The following is a 15,829-nucleotide window of genomic DNA, read 5'->3' as shown; positions in this document are numbered from 1 at the left end:
ATTAACCTTCTGACACGTCTCCAAGAACTCATCCATCGTGACCACTCCATCGTTGTTCTTGTCCATTTTCTGGAAAAATGCAACAAGTTATAAATGATGATTTAACTTTTAAGTAACTAAATGAGTTCATTCATGACCCCAGTCATAAATGAAGGGATGTGCAGATGTGACATTTGTAATTATAAAATCTACCTCTCTTACAACTTTTCATAGTTTTTACAGGCTCTCACCCATTTGTGCTGAAAAAAATAATGGAAAGTTCTGTGACATTATTAATAACAGCCAACCCCGTTACGGTCGATCATGACCCTATATTTAACCCAATAAATAAAGCAATATGGCAAACACAAATAGGAACATTAACTATGAAAGTTTAAAATGTATTGACCCCATTCTCCAAGTTTAGTTTTACCAGGTGCTAAAAGTTCTTTCACATATTTGCAAAATCTTTTAAAACCTGCATTGTTTACATTTGTGTTTGTGAGCCAACTAGACATTTCTGGAAATGCTCCAACCTTGCAGGACAAAAATCCTTTTACCAGATGACACAAAAAAACAGGGATTGGCCTAAAAAAAACTATGTTCTATAGTAACTCTAGTGGGTACATTAAGTAGCCCAAACATCATAGCTCAGGCTTTCTCAGTTGGTGTGAAGTCCATGCTATCTCCTTGCCTTTCAAAAAAAAAGTCCACATTTCAAAGGGACTCAGAAACAGTAATGGAAGCTGGGGAAATTTCCAGGGGAAGTAAATTAGCAGTGGGCTGCCACTATGGATCATCACTGAATTCCTTTCAGTCAGTCCTCCCATAATCATTGACGTCAGGGTGTTTTTTTCACAGCTTTCTGGCACTGCCAACCACCCATTTTCACTGGAAGTCCATGGAACATGTTCTAGTTTAATCACCACTACCAAACTGCTGGAAAGGTGGATTCCTGCTTATTTATGTTGTGCACAGGCATGAAGATACGCTTTCACCTGCCTTCACTCGCATGCAGGCAGGTGACACCATGCAATAGTCTTCCCAGTAATCGAGAGTGGGCTGTAACTTGGTAAGATATACAGCAATCTATTGAAAATAGTGCTTTATTTAGATCTGAGTTAAGCTTTTGAAAATGTGGATCACACAGTCTTATTAAATAAGTCTCATTAGGCAGTGGGTGTGCCTGGATCAGCATTAGACTGGGTAAATCCTGCCTCATAGACAAAAGTTTTTCTGTTACTATCATCTGTGTCGAGCCAGAAAGGGCTGCCTCGAGATATGTTGTTGCATAGGGATCTGTTTTCTGAGCCATACTGTTTAGTTTCAATTTTTTGCCTTTTGGACGATTATTCTTCATTTAAAAGCCCAATTTAGAAATAAAACATGTCTTTAATTTGGGTTATTTTTGTGTGTACGAAGCAGAGCAAAAGCAAAATATTAAAATTCACAGATATCGACTCTCTGACGAAGCTGGCTGTTTAACCCACAGCTCCACATTTACACTAATGGGCACAACAGTGACACCGTAAATAAAGTAAATGCTTTACCCATCACTTTCAGTACATTCTGACTCACTTTGAGTTCAGTGTTGGAGATGTGTGGTGAAGTGTGATCTGATTATTTGTGAGTTTTACCTGAAAGAAGCTGTCAACATGCTCTTTCGGGGCACTATCTTTCATGTGGGGGTATGTATACTTCCCCATCATGTCATAGATGGAGTGCATTATTTCTGTCATCTCCTGGAAGAACAGACAGAAGGAAAATAAATATGAAAAAGATATGAGCTGCCAAAGTAATAAAAAGAAAAAACAGGCAGCGATTGGTTGGTTTACCTCTCTGGTGATGCAGCCGTCCTTGTTGATATCGTACAGATTAAAGGCCCAGTTGAGTTTATCAGTGATGGAGCCTCTCAGGATGATGGACAGACTTATAACAAAGTCCTACAGCAGGGAAAGAAAACAGGCACTGAATGAGAGAGAATAAAAAGTGAAGAGCACAATAAAGAGGAAAGGCACAGACAAAACGTTGCAGTATTTGCTGTATTGATACTATGTTTTATGTTTTTTCAGTTCCAACCCTGTGCTACTGACACCCACAGAGTTTCACCAACAGAGTGAAATCATTTTAAAAAGTAATGAGATTTATACAAGATGTGCACCAAGAACAAAGCTTTATGCTGCTTTCTTCCAAACTCTAAGAAAAAGTATAATCAAGTAACTACACAGCATAGATAAAGAAAAGGACAGTAAAGAAGATGAAAAAGGAAAAGGGAAAACATCTGTGTGAGCTGCAGGGAATGAAAGGAGGCTTTGAGGTGTGTATCTCACCTCAAAGCTGACCGAGCCATTGTTCTGTGTGTCAAAGGCTTCAAACAAGAAATGTGCATACATACTTGAATCTGCATAAGAGAATACAAGAAAGCAAGTTACTGTAACTGTGCAGCAGTCACGTCAATGATTTTCTGTAATGACAGCCTAAACTGACAGAAACAGAAAAATATTAGAGACATTAAAAATGTGGACAGGTAATCGAATGTGCATAGTGTTTTAAATGGTGCTGCTCAGTTGTGAGTTGTAAATCACATTTTGTAAACATGCAAAAACATGCAAACACATTTTATCTATGCACAAATTATATCAAGCACACTTACGCAAAAAGTCTGATTTTAAATGTATTAAGGTATGACTGCAGATTCAGTTAAACCCAGATAAACACAATTAACAAGTATACAAGCACTGTGCAAAAGTCTTGGGCCACTCATTATAATATATTTAGCAAGGAAAATGGGAAACAGATGTAGCAAGTTTTTAAAAAACATGTGCAAACATACCTGGAAGTACAGTGTATGAGACAAGAACTGAGTTTGTGCAATTCTAACGGAAAGTCAGTATTTGGTATGACTTTCAACTCAGCCTGAACTCTCCCAGGCAAGCTTTCCTTTAATTGTATTAGGTAGTCGTCAGAAATAGTTCCCCAGGCTTCGTGAAGGACTTTCAAAGCTTTTCTGTGGATGTTGCTCTGTTCTCTGTCATGACGATCCCACACTGCTTCAGCAATGTCGAGGTCCGGGCTCTGGGGAGGTCAATCAATGACTGATTGTGTTCCATTGTCTGTTTTTCTATTCAGGTAAGCTTTCACAGCACTGGTGGTGTGTTTGGGATCATTGTCATTGTGAAGATTGAAGCTGTTGCCAAGCAGATGCTTTCCAGATGATGGATCAAAATAATTCATAATTCCAGAAATTTTGACAAGATCCTCAATAACACTGACTGAAATGCAGCCCCAAACTATGACAGAGCCTCCAGTGTTTTACAGAGAGCTTTATAAGGTACAACAGTGATTGTCTATAGACAATCACTGTTGTACCTCTCTCCTGTCCTCTTCTGTATATACTTACTACAATCTGAACCCAAATTTTCACATTTTAGTCCAGTTCTTGTGTAATTTGGCATACCTCAGCCTTTTTTCCCTGTATTAATTCCTCAAGAATGGCTTCTTCACAGGCACCCTTCCACTGAGACCATTTCTGATGAGGCTTCAAACAGTATAAAGATCAGCAGAAGGGCCAGATGCATCTCTCAGGTCCTGTTTCAGGTCTTTGCTTGATTTTCAGACAGTGTTCATGTGCTATAGATTTTTTTAAACCAGCCATTTCTTCGTTTCTCCTACACTTGTCCAGTTTCCTCAAATTTTCTGGGGATACACTGCACGACATGCTGAGACAAGCCAGGTTTCCTGCTAACAGCTCTTTGGGAATCGCCTTATTTTAGCAATTTGATGCCTGTCAGACTAGGTTATCTTTGTCATTCTTCATGGTTTTAACAAAAAAATTGATTGACTTTGATACCTTTCATTTTTAAACAGTTCATAGGTCAATGTTAAGCAGCTTTCCTCTGTAAATGCTCAGGACTGAAAATGAATGAAAAAGCAGCTAATGTCCAAAGAAAAGCTTTGAAAGACCTTCAGAAAACCTGGAGAACTATTGCTGAAGCCTGTCAGGGACCCAGGGTCCATGAGCAGTGTGGACTCATATTATATTTTATGTGTTTTTGCTACACTGTGCTGCTGTTCCTGTGTTTCCATGCTTGTATGTAGAGGCAGGTGTGTGTGTGTGTGTGTGTGTGTGTGCGTGTGGGTGCGGCTGTATCCGATAGGCCGGGTGACAGGCACCTTCAGGCCTGGTGGGTGTGGCCCTGCCAAGTGGCTGGCCGCACCTGAAGATCATGCCACGCACCTGCAGCTGATCAGCCTCGTCGGAGGAGCTATTTAAGAGTGTGATTACGCTCTGTTGCGTGAGACTCCATGTCAGTTTTCCTAGTGAGCCAAGTTTAGTGCGTGTATGCTTGCTGTAAGTGTCCTGACGGCTGCCTCTGTTATTTCCCCCAGGAGGAGCGTGGAAAACGAGAGGGCAGTGAGCACGGGTTGTGCAGACACATGGGAGCGGAGAACATGGAGCACGGACTTTGGGAAGAAGACATGGCACGGGGATTTATTATGTAATATTTACATCCTTGCAAATAAACGCACTGAGTTCATCGCACAAGAGTCCTGCATTTGGGTCCTCCTTCCGCTAATCCCCACTGTGACAAAAGACCACTTAAAAAAAACAAAAAAACATTCATAGTCTGGTGCCTTGGAAGCAAAATATGAGAGGTGGTTCAAGACTTTTGCATGGTATTGTGTATAATTTGTCCCTGCTTTTAAAGATGAAAGAAGTGTTTATAACCACAAATGTGTATGTTATTTGTCACTGTCATAGTAAAGCAAAGCTGAAAGTATTATAATTTGAATACTACATATTTGAATTGAACGCACCTAACCAGTTCAAACCTCAGTGAACACATTGAAGATAGATGAGACCGAACATTTCCTCCTACCTAGCTCCTTAGAAAAAAATCATAAATAAAATGTAAAACATGGGGTAAAAGGAAGTGAGTGTGACTGACCTCCCTGAGGGAAGAACTGGGAATAGATGCTTTTAAAAGTCTCCTCATTCACCACACCACTCGGACACTCCTGTGGAAATCATAAAAATATTATGTGGACAAAAAAAACCCCTTAACACATACTTTCCAATGCACATAAATAGCACAGTAGAGCCGCATCATAATTGATGGTTTTCAAGTATTGCGCATTCATTGCAAGAGGAATGATCAATCATTTCCAGGAAACGTTGACTGACATTTTTGAATCCCCGGTAGAGGACCTGCAGCTCTTTTTTGCTGAATTTGGTCTGCTGTACAAGACGATCAAGGCCCTCAGGTCTGTAACAGACTGTCGATAGTTCACCATCTTCAACTATGCTCCCTGCATCGGAGGAATGAAGACAGAAAGGAAACAGTTTCTCTTTGAACTGCAACAGAGTGTCCCTGAAATGATGGAAACTTAAGGGAGGAAAATGCAAAGAGACTAAAAGAGTAAAAATCTATGTTTTGTTTGTGTTTAATTTAATTGATGTGGTGTGACAAAGTGCGTGTCCTAACACTTGCTTTGATTAACTGAAGAGCTGGAGCCAGAACGACAGCAGGGCAGCAGTTTGAGGAAGCGCTGCTTTAAGGTCTTTTTATTGGGTTTGGATGGAGGATTACCTGGAAAGAACCAGATCAGACCAGAGATTAGAGGCAGACACAGTGGCCCACAAAGTCAGCGCCATGCTAAGTGGATAAAACACTGGGCAAACTAGACTCAAATACTTGGAATCACTTGTCTTGCATAAAAATAAGTTTGCTGACCTTGCTTTGAATCTGTGTGACCCATTACATCTGTTGGGACAGGACCCAGCAGAGTCAAGTCTCAAGTCCGAGCTCCTCTAAGATACAGAAATCAGCTGAGAGATTCCTAAATGTTTAACATTATATAATCTTATTACTCTTTAGATATGAAAAGAAGCCATGTTTGTGTAATTATTTATTTAACTATAAGGTTTCTTTAAATATAAATTAACTGCTTTTTGGAGTCAGCAAACACAACAACGAATTATCTATCATTTGAAATGTTTAAAGTAGGTCTGTAATACTAACACAGCGCTGCAAGCATTGCTGACAGTGTGGTAAGCATTTAAATAATATAGCACTTTTCTACCTGAGCACTCAAAATGCTTTATACAACATTACATTCACACAAGCACCTTTTTCCTTTGTGTAAGTGCTTTCTATCTAATGTTCACACACTGATGGATGCATCAGGAGCAACTCAGGGTTCAGTATCTTGCTCAAGGATACTTTGGCGTACAGATTGGAGAAACCGGGGATCAAACCACCAGCCTTCAAACTGTAGAAAACCCGCCCTGTCACCTCAGCCGCAGCCACCGCAACCCTAAAAACTGAACGGCAATGCTGCCATAATGTTTAGCATGTTTACTGTTTGAGTTTAACATGTTAGAATGCCAACTTTTGTTAATTGTTACTAAAGCAAAATAGCCAATAGAAATCTTGGGCAAATTCAAAGTGCGATGGTGCTGCTAGGTGAAAATTCAGAGAACAGCCAAATTCTTTATGGTTTCATAAAGCTATCTTCTTCATTATCTTTTAAAACCTCCATATTTTTGACTAACTCGTTAAAAAGCTGTAGCATTAATTTAGACACATTTACCCAATATGTGATGTTCCTGTACCGCTGGACCTAAAATAATGCCGGGTGAAGATGTAGTAAAACCGATAGAGGAGACAAGGACCATGCATAAAGTCTGTATTATTGCAGCTGGTGCAATAATAAGGCCAGATGACATCATATGACACAACAACACAACTTTGTCACTTAACCTTTTTAAGAAAAACATTCAGGATTATCTGCAAAGTACTTACAACTGATCTGCTTTGTTTTCAAAAACATTAAAACCTAAATGACTAACTGAATGACTACAGTTTAAATTACCATTTATTTTAAACAGTCAAAGATATCAGGACTACAGAAACCATACAACAGGGTGCTAAGAGAGGAACTGTGGTACTGCACAAGGAAGGTACTCCATGTAAGAGCACAGCGAGACAGTGGTGGGGTCACAGTAGGAATGACAGATGGGTTCAAAGTGGGGGTGGGATTATATCAGGGATCAGCTATGAGCCCCCCTCTTGTTTGTGATGGTGATGGACAGGCAAACAGATGAGGTCAGGCAGGAGTCTCTGTTCGAAGATGGCATTGGGATATGTAGTGAGTAGAGAGCAGGTTGAAAAGAGACTTGAGATGTGGAAGTTCCTCTCCTCTGCGCTGGAGAGGAGAGGAACGTGGATGAGCTTAAATAAACCATTGAAAATCAACAGACAGCACACAATTGAGGTGAAGAAGAGAGTGTAGGCAGGGTGGAGTGGGTATAGATGGGTCTCGGGGGGGATTTTTAACAGAACGGTAGCAGCAAGAGTGAAGAGAAACTTTACAAGACTTGCTAAGATGTGTGGAGACAGTAACACTAACAATAACACAGCTGACAGAACTTAAGATGTTAAGATTTTCTTTGGGTGTGACTGAAATGGACATGATTAGAAATTAATGTATCAGAAGGAAAGATCAGGTCGAGCGATATGGAGACAAAGTTAGGGAGACGAGGCTGAGATGGTTTGGACATGTGCAGAAGAGATGTAGTGGAAAAACTGGACAAAGAACAATGAAGGTGAAGCTTCCAGGGCGGAGGAAATGAGGAGGACTAGAGAGAAGATTCATGGATGTAGTGATGGAAGAGGAAACTAGGGAAGGTCAGATGGAGGCAGATGATCTGCTGTGGCAACCCCTAAAGGGAGCAGCCAGAAGAAGAAAACATATCAGGACTTCTCAATTATTAATTAAGTAGCATGTTTGCATTCAATTATTCATCATGGCTCAAGAGTTGGGCGTTCGCCTTGTAATCGGAAGGTTGCCGGTTCGAGCCCCGGCTCGGACAGTCTCGGTTGTTGTGTCCTTGGGCAAGACACTTCACCCGTTGCCTACTGGTGGTGGTCAGAGGGCCCGGTGGCGCCAGTGTCCGGCAGCCTCGCCTCTGTCAGTGCGCCCCAGGGTGGCTGTGGCTACAACGTAGCTTACCATCACCAGTGTGTGAATGTGTGTGTGAATGGGTGGATGACTGGATATGTAAAGCGCTTTGGGGTCCTTAGGGACCAGTAAGGCGCTATATAAATACAGGCCATTTACCATTTACCATCTGACAGAATTCAAACTTGTATGACTAACTGACTCTGAACCATCCCTTAGTCATTTTGCTAAAGGCCCAGGCAGTTTAGGGACCGGCCATAATGCACTGAGAACCTCTCAGTTCCCCTCTTCTTACTTCTAATGCATTTATATGGCACTTTTGCACATCATTAACTTTGTTTCTTCTCTCTACTCTAGTTTATTTGTTGTTCTCTGTGCCCCTTCTCTCTCTTATTGAACCTGCATTTATTGTTTTCATGTCTGTTTTTCACTGTGCCATGCTCCTCTTCCCTAGCTGTTCTTGCACCACACGCCCTCCCAGAGACCGGATCTGCTGAAGACATTTTCCTGCTAAACAAATCCACTGTTAGCAACTTCTATAAACTCTATAATCTTGCAGCGATATGAATTTGCAATATAAAGTTAATTGGTTAATTACTAATGCTGTGATTTGGTGTTATATAAATACAACTGAATTGAATTGTTAAAGGCTCTTGGTTGTGTTAAGATTTTTTAGCCTCTCTTTTCCAAAGCCAGACACAGGAATATTATATTAACCCCAAATAAACCAAGGACAAGCAGAAAGTGGATAGGAGGGGATGGAGAAATCAATTCTGACATTTACTTCCTTAGCACTGCTTGCTGCTTTTTTCTGCTTTCTTCTCTTTTCTTTTTTTCCAGCAACAACTTTCTTTTGTCTCATTGTTTTCTCAGACAAACCAAGTCCGTTTTGTGTAATACAATATCACATGTAAAGTTTTACAGACTTATAAACATCAAGACAAAATCAAACAAAATCAAATAAAACCATTGATACATTTAAAATATGCAAATACACTATGATAAAAAAAAAATTTTTTAAAAAGCTATGAAACCCTGCAAAGACGACGAAATAAGAAAGAAGTAGACAGAAACTTAAAGAAAGAAAACAATCTTAGAAATAACTGAAGCAGAAGACAGTGACGCTAATGAAGGAAAGCGTCCTCTACTTGTTAACTAGGTTACTAACATAGTGGTAAGGCTGCGGTACCATGAAAACAGACATTTAGATTCAACTTTAATTTAAAAAGAAAACATTACTGGTTCAATGTAACATTAAAGTAATGTGTAAAACTTTCTTGGGATCGCTTAGATTTCTTATAAGTTATGATAAAAACGGGATGATTAAAGGTCTAAAAATGAAAGTAGTTCTGTACGACTCCAGAGAAAAAGATATTTTCTGCCACCAGAGGGCAGTGGTGCGTTTGAGATTGTGAAAGGCCTCCAAGTCAGATAAAGGCTGAACAAACGTGTGCAGTCAGCAGCAGCAGTGAATGGCTTGAGATCAGACACAAGAAGAACTGCAGACATACACACAGTCCTATTAATCCATACACTGGAAACTGCAGAGGAAATTAACAAATCAGGTGTTTAAATGATGATGATGATGATGATGATGATGGAACAACAAATAAAACTGTTTAACCTGCAAACTTTTTATTCACAGTAAAGAGAAACCTATCAACCCACAAACATCAGTCACTGTTAGCGGATGCTGCAAATATGAACTATAAGACGCTTTGCACATGCAAAATAAGCAAGTTGTAAATTGCAGTAATACACCTAAAGTATTAAAATTATTAAAATGCACAGTGAAACTCTTTTGCTTTTTTGCCTGTAGAAGCAAGCTTTTGTCTTCTTTAAGCAATTACTGTAGCTCCCAGGGTGGCAGTAACCTTTCAGTGCACTTATCATGAACATCAGTGACAGTGGATGCTGAGGATATATCAATCAAACTATCAAATACAGCAGCTGCATGACCATGGAAAAACAAACAAAGCTTTATACAGCCATTCACACAAATGCACACACACACACACTCGCGCTGCATGAAAAACACCTCAGATTTGTGATTGAATGTGGCAAAATTATAAATGATTTTTTTAAAAAGCACAAAATAAACTGTAAAAAGAACAGAAAGGCCCCTGTTTTCAGGGCATTCCAGGCCACAAATACTTCCTAAGTTATTAAAAACCCATATGAGGGAATCTGTTTGATGTGACTGTTTTACACACAAACAATACTGGAGGTTGTTCTTGCATAAAAAACAGCTACTAAATGAGCTGAAGCACGCTTTATGCTGCTTTTGTGAGTTCACAGGTTCATAAACATTAGCGGGACATTGTGTCATGATTTGAATCGTTCACACAGTTGGAAGATGAGCAAAAGCAACAAAGCATACCTGATTAATTATTAAGCAACTGTTTACCTTTCCCATATGTGTTGCAAATGAGCACCGTATATCTGCAGGGGGTAGCTGGAGTTATGGATGAACAAAACTCAACAGCTATTTCAGCCGATGTTGACATTTCACAGTACCCAGCAGCTATTTGTCAGTTCAAGAGACCCTCATGGGTGACTTTGATCGCGTAAATCAATTTGAATAAGTGCAGTCCTCTGGGGTAGATCAATGTTCACTTTCCCATCGTTATAACTATCATTACAGCCTCTTTCACCCTTTGGTATAACTACATTTACAGCCTCTTTGAGCCATCATTGTTACTATTTAAAGCCTCTTTCAGCCACTGTTTCAAAAAGCACACAGGGGGGGAAAGTAAGATTCACTGAAAGAACGTTGAAAAAGAAATTAAAAGTTTCTGAAGGCCAAGCTGAAGATATTTCTCAGCAAGTTTTACTCATAAAGGGTCAATAATTTTCTTAGAAACCTTGAGCAGATTTTAAGCTTTTGATGGGCCTGACGATTAGGCTTTTGATGAGCTGGATCAGGGAGATGACAAAAAACATTGAAGTGGTTGAAAATATGGACTTTGGAATTCAATTTAATCATGAAGTGAAAGACTTAAATCTTCAAAAGCAGATTCTGATGATTTTACTCATAATAAATGTATTTTCTATCATTATTTCATGGAAAAAAAAGGACAAATCCTGAGAGACAATACACAACCTATGACCTAAGCATTACTACTGACCAACTTCTCTTTCCCAGAGTTAATCTTTAACCAATTCTTAAAAATCTTTTACAGTTCATTATAAAAGCTTAATTAATCTCTAAAGTAAAAATAATAATAATTGGCAAAGGTGAGTTAAACCAACAACTGTGTGTTGTTTAACTGTAAGCATTTCGTGCTGACTTTCGGAGGCCATGACAAATGAACATTTGTAAGCTAATGTTGCCAGGGGCAACAGCTCCTATGCTTACAATAATCCCCCAGAAGGACGCAGTTCAGATTATAGAAGTCCATTTCATGAAAAAGCATTGACACACGCAAACATACTTAAGTTTGCTCACTCGGAGCTGACAGCATGAGCTCTGCAGTGATCATATCAATAGTTTTAGCTCATGAGAGGCTTTTATTTTGAAATGAAATGTGTAAGTGTTGTATATTATAGATGGTTTCAGGTGATATTTTGATCATTGAGTATTGTATAAAAAATGCCTGAAAATGATGCCACTTCAAACACACAAACATACATATCACAAGCATGTTTGTTCACTCGAGGAAATTATTCTGTCACATGACCATAAGCTGTATATAAAAGACATAAACAGGTTTTTTCTCTTTTGTGTTTTGTAGTGAAGATCATAATTTTAAAAATAAATATTATGCTGTATTCAATAAGACTGAAGCTGGTGACTGAATCCATAAACCCATCAGTAAAACAGTCACTGAGGTCATAGTATAAGGGAGCTAAAGGGTCATTTTCCCATAGACTTTTATATAAGAAAACATCAGTGTTCAACCAAAGGACTCAGCCCCTTCTGGCCAAATAATGCAGGTTCAGGGCCCTTTTATAATGCCTATACTTTTCAGACCAAGAAGATGTTTTCATCTTTTAGTGAAGATAAACCTTTCAATCGCTCCCTGGTGGCTGACTACAGTGTAGGTCAGAAACCCCATCAGCTCCATGTTAGTGGATGGGACGTGGGTAAAACTAAAACATTAAAGTGCAGCTCAGACAAATGTTTCCCAAGGATTATTTCTGTCATTTCAGATATTTGTATCATGATAGTGTAGGCTGAGGAGTTCATTTAAAGTAGTTCTTTGAGGCTATAAAACTGGATAAGATGTCATGGTGGAGATACTGTGAATGTTTCATATTTCGGTACATCTTTATAGCCAATCTATAGTTACAACACTCACGAAAATATTAATACTAAGGTTAAGATTGAAACATGAGTTCTGCCTACCAAACCTCCCAATTTAATTAATAAACATGCAGAAAGGTTTGAAACCTGCTCCTGGCCTTTTGGGTTTGAATGTATTAATCAAGCACATTATAATGTGTTCATCAGTGAGCTTTAACACTGATTTTCTAAACTTTGGACAAAGGGCTAAATATTCTCAGTTTTTATGCTGAGGTATCAAGTCCATCCATCCATCCATCCATCCATCCATCCATCCATCCATCCATCCATCAGTCACACACTGGATCTGTTTCTAATCTAGTGAAGTCTCTGATTTCTGTTTACTTCGTGATTTTCTAGGGGTGAGTTTACTTCCTTGAGTTCATTCTATTCTATAGTTGTTACAATCTTTAGGATTAGCTTTTGTATTTGAGTTCCAGTTACTGTTTGGTATTTATGTATTGCCTGATTTCTGCCTTGATTTCTTTATATTCCACAGTGAGCCTGATTCTTGGTCATATTTTAAACCTTTGGTTTCCTTCTGTATGGGATGAGTTTGTATGAATATCCCAGTCTTTCTATTAGCTTTTGTTGAATTGTGCGTCATGCCACCTTTTTGCCTTCTCGTGGTTTTTCCAGGTTTGTGGTGTCTGTGTTTGTATTTGAGCCTTTGAATAAAACTCATCTTTTGTTTCATTACTTTGAGTCCTGGTCTGCATTTGGGTCCACTTTTTGAACTGAATTCTGATCCATCCATTTTCTTAACAGCTTATTCAATCCAGGGTCATGGGGGCCCTGAAGCCTATCTCAGCTGACTTTGGATGAGAGATCAGGTGCACAGAGGACAAGTCGCAAGCCCATCATAGCAAGCTGCTTCCAAGAATTTCATATGCAATCTAAGCAGATTTCCCAAACCACCAACCAATGCCTTTTTAACGGTGTTTTTCTGTGACATCATGGTTTAACTGTCCCACAGCAGCAGGCACCCTGTACCACTGTAATAAGTGTGGTGCACAAAGTAATGTGTATCTATAATGCATGAACCAAGAAGTAGACAACATGAGGATTTCAGCAGCTTTACAGAAGAACGGTTGGACATAAAGACCATTTAGTGTTCAGTGTGAATTTTATCTGATGAATATTTCAAATACACTTTAATAGAATTTTCCATAGGCATATGTTGCTGTTAGACAGAAACCATGGAGATGAAAGGTAGAGGCTTCGGGCTCTGCTTCACTGTTTAATAAAACACTTTGTTTGTGTCTTCTAAACACCTCTTAAAACCTCATGCACCTGTTCTCTGTTTGGTTAACCTGCTGCTGAATGGATATCACACCTGCTATTGAGACAGCAGCTATCAGCTATGAAATAAACTGTCATCTGTCTAACATCTATCTCATATAGTAGTTTAGAAACATCATATAAAAACTAAATGGTGCTGCTATGTGCGCCATATTAAAGGGGTTATTTTTACACATTTATGTGGTTATTTTTAAAGGAAAGGACTATTTAGGGAAGCTGTCAGAAAAATGACAGACCAGCCTGCCAAAGCAAAGAGAGACCTGCGCGTGTGATCTCTAAAGAGGATTGTGTTTGCAAGCACTCGTGAGAAAAATAAACCAGTGAAATGTCTGAAAGAGAGAAGAGCCTCACTGATCTAATTAGGCTACGAACACTCACACTGCTAGATGTAATTTTAGGTGATGAGAGCCTGTTTGGCAATATTTTTCTGTTCTCTTGCTTTTCACCTTCAAGGCCTACAACCAGTGTGATTATCTAAACTACAGTAAATCCACATTGAGATTTTATCATCCTAACTACTCATTACCATTACTTTGTTCATATAAAAAACACTTTTTTATTTTCAAATTAATGTGTTTGTTCATTTTTCACTCCTTCAGCTAATCTGAGAAGAATCATGTTGCTATGCTGTAAGCAGATAATGGCACTGACGTTTGAGGAACAAAGTCATTGAACCATTATGTCAATTATTTAATAGTGAGGTGGGGAAAGGGCCCAGATAAAAGCAGACCAGTAAGATGGTGATGTCTTCTGACTGCTTGTTTAGAAAACTGAAAACAAGAAGAAAAGAAACACAGCTGAAAACCTAAAGCTAGGCGTGTGGCTGTTGCCAAATTTCTACAGTGATTAATAATAATTCCGGATTAATTTTCTGTCCGTTAGTTAAATGAATAATTGATCAGTAGCACAGGGCCACAGAGGGGACTGCTTTCAGTTAAATTTATAGCTAATGACTCAAATAATACCACTATTGCTATTATTTACCCATCTTTTATTTCACATACAATCATTTAGGTGTAAATCAAACACTTCTTTACGTTAACTGCATTTATTGCTTACATTGGAAGACATTTTTTTTCTTGCTGAGCCCTTCATATGGAGCATTATTTATCTTACCACTATTATTATTAGTAGTGGTAGTAGTATAGTTCCAACTTAAAAATACTCAACATATGATGGCGACCTGACATTTTTAGATCTATTAGTTCACATTCTTATTATTAAAACGATGGAGTAAAGTTCATTTCAAAGGAAAATACTTGTGAGATCTGAATAATTGATCAGATTATGCTGCTGTTTGGGGAAGCTGTAGAGCAGGGAGTTCACGTGCACAGACACGCACTAATTGTTTGATTGTGGTTTGTTAAAAGTGCCATAGTCGAATCATTGAGCCGTCAAACCAAAACTTTCGTCACCGCAGTGAAGGCGCACTTCTTAGCGGAGATTTGAGCCAGGCCAGCAAACAGCGCCAAATCATTAAAGAATACTATTAAAAACAAACAAAAGCAAGAGTGACATGACGACACGCCTACCTGTGAGTGGGTCGTAAGATCTGTCCAGCTCTCTGGAGTCTGACAAACTCTGATCCTGACTCGTGGATTTCATGCTTCCCTCCCTCTCAGTTCTTTTCGAATCACCAAGCTGAACCTGCAGGATCTGTGCGAGCCGCAGTTTATCTACGACTTCAGCGCATTCACTCCCGATTGCATGTCACTTTTCTATGAGCATCAGTCAGTGTGGGCTGCAAATAAATGAACGATGGAGACGCAAAAGTCCGCGCAAAGCTCGTCTGTCTGCTCCCTGCACTCCCAACTACAACCCTCTCTCCTCTTCGCGCTTATCAACAGCGCAGCAGAGTTTGAGGGACTTCGGTGGGTCTGAGGTTCTAATGTACTGCTGACTTTAATTTTCTGCCAAACATCCAAAGTCCGCCTGCCAGCTGGAGCGTGTACAGGTGTCCTTGCAAAGACGCGAACAGAGAGAAAGAGAGAGAGAGAGGTAAACCATCAAAGCTGGGAGGAGTGATGAAGCAAAAGAGGGAGTGGCACAGCAGAGGGATGTGGGAGCCTGTACCTACTAATCTATGCCTGGCTCTCTGATGGATGGTCTCACCTTGGACTTGAGGCGCTCGGCAGCCTAATACTTGCGGATCAATATCCTGTCAGCTTCACGTCCTTGAGTTGGCTCAGCAGAGTAAAAGGATGACTCACTCGTATTTCATCAAGGTCGTGATTAGAGGAAAAAAATTTGAATATTATCTCCATAAATGCGCAACATGGAGACGGAGGACGCCCCGGG

At 39.5% G+C, this 15,829-nt stretch overlaps 1 protein-coding gene across 2 annotated transcripts in view; it reads right to left on the bottom strand.

The window, feature by feature from the left end:
• LOC100697187 (Kv channel-interacting protein 2) overlaps nucleotides 1-15,829 on the bottom strand; it is an 18,691-nt gene extending 2,862 nt beyond the window's left edge. The window contains exons 1-8 of one of the 2 annotated variants that reach the window (XM_005458523.4): nucleotides 15,064-15,825; nucleotides 5,472-5,570; nucleotides 5,165-5,289; nucleotides 4,929-4,998; nucleotides 2,310-2,380; nucleotides 1,815-1,922; nucleotides 1,617-1,721; nucleotides 7-69 (exon numbers count right to left, since the gene is read on the bottom strand). In XM_005458523.4, coding sequence (XP_005458580.1) covers nucleotides 7-69; nucleotides 1,617-1,721; nucleotides 1,815-1,922; nucleotides 2,310-2,380; nucleotides 4,929-4,998; nucleotides 5,165-5,289; nucleotides 5,472-5,570; nucleotides 15,064-15,136 — 714 coding nt within the window. In that variant the 5' untranslated portion in view covers nucleotides 15,137-15,825. Of the gene's footprint in view, nucleotides 1-6; nucleotides 70-1,616; nucleotides 1,722-1,814; nucleotides 1,923-2,309; nucleotides 2,381-4,928; nucleotides 4,999-5,164; nucleotides 5,290-5,471; nucleotides 5,571-15,063 lie in introns of both variants that reach the window. The other variant, XM_019359617.2, reaches the window with a different exon arrangement.

Source organism: Oreochromis niloticus, linkage group LG6 (assembly GCF_001858045.2).
Source record: "Oreochromis niloticus isolate F11D_XX linkage group LG6, O_niloticus_UMD_NMBU, whole genome shotgun sequence".
Classification (NCBI taxonomy): domain Eukaryota; kingdom Metazoa; phylum Chordata; class Actinopteri; order Cichliformes; family Cichlidae; genus Oreochromis; species Oreochromis niloticus.
This window is presented reverse-complemented; position numbering and strand designations above follow the sequence as displayed.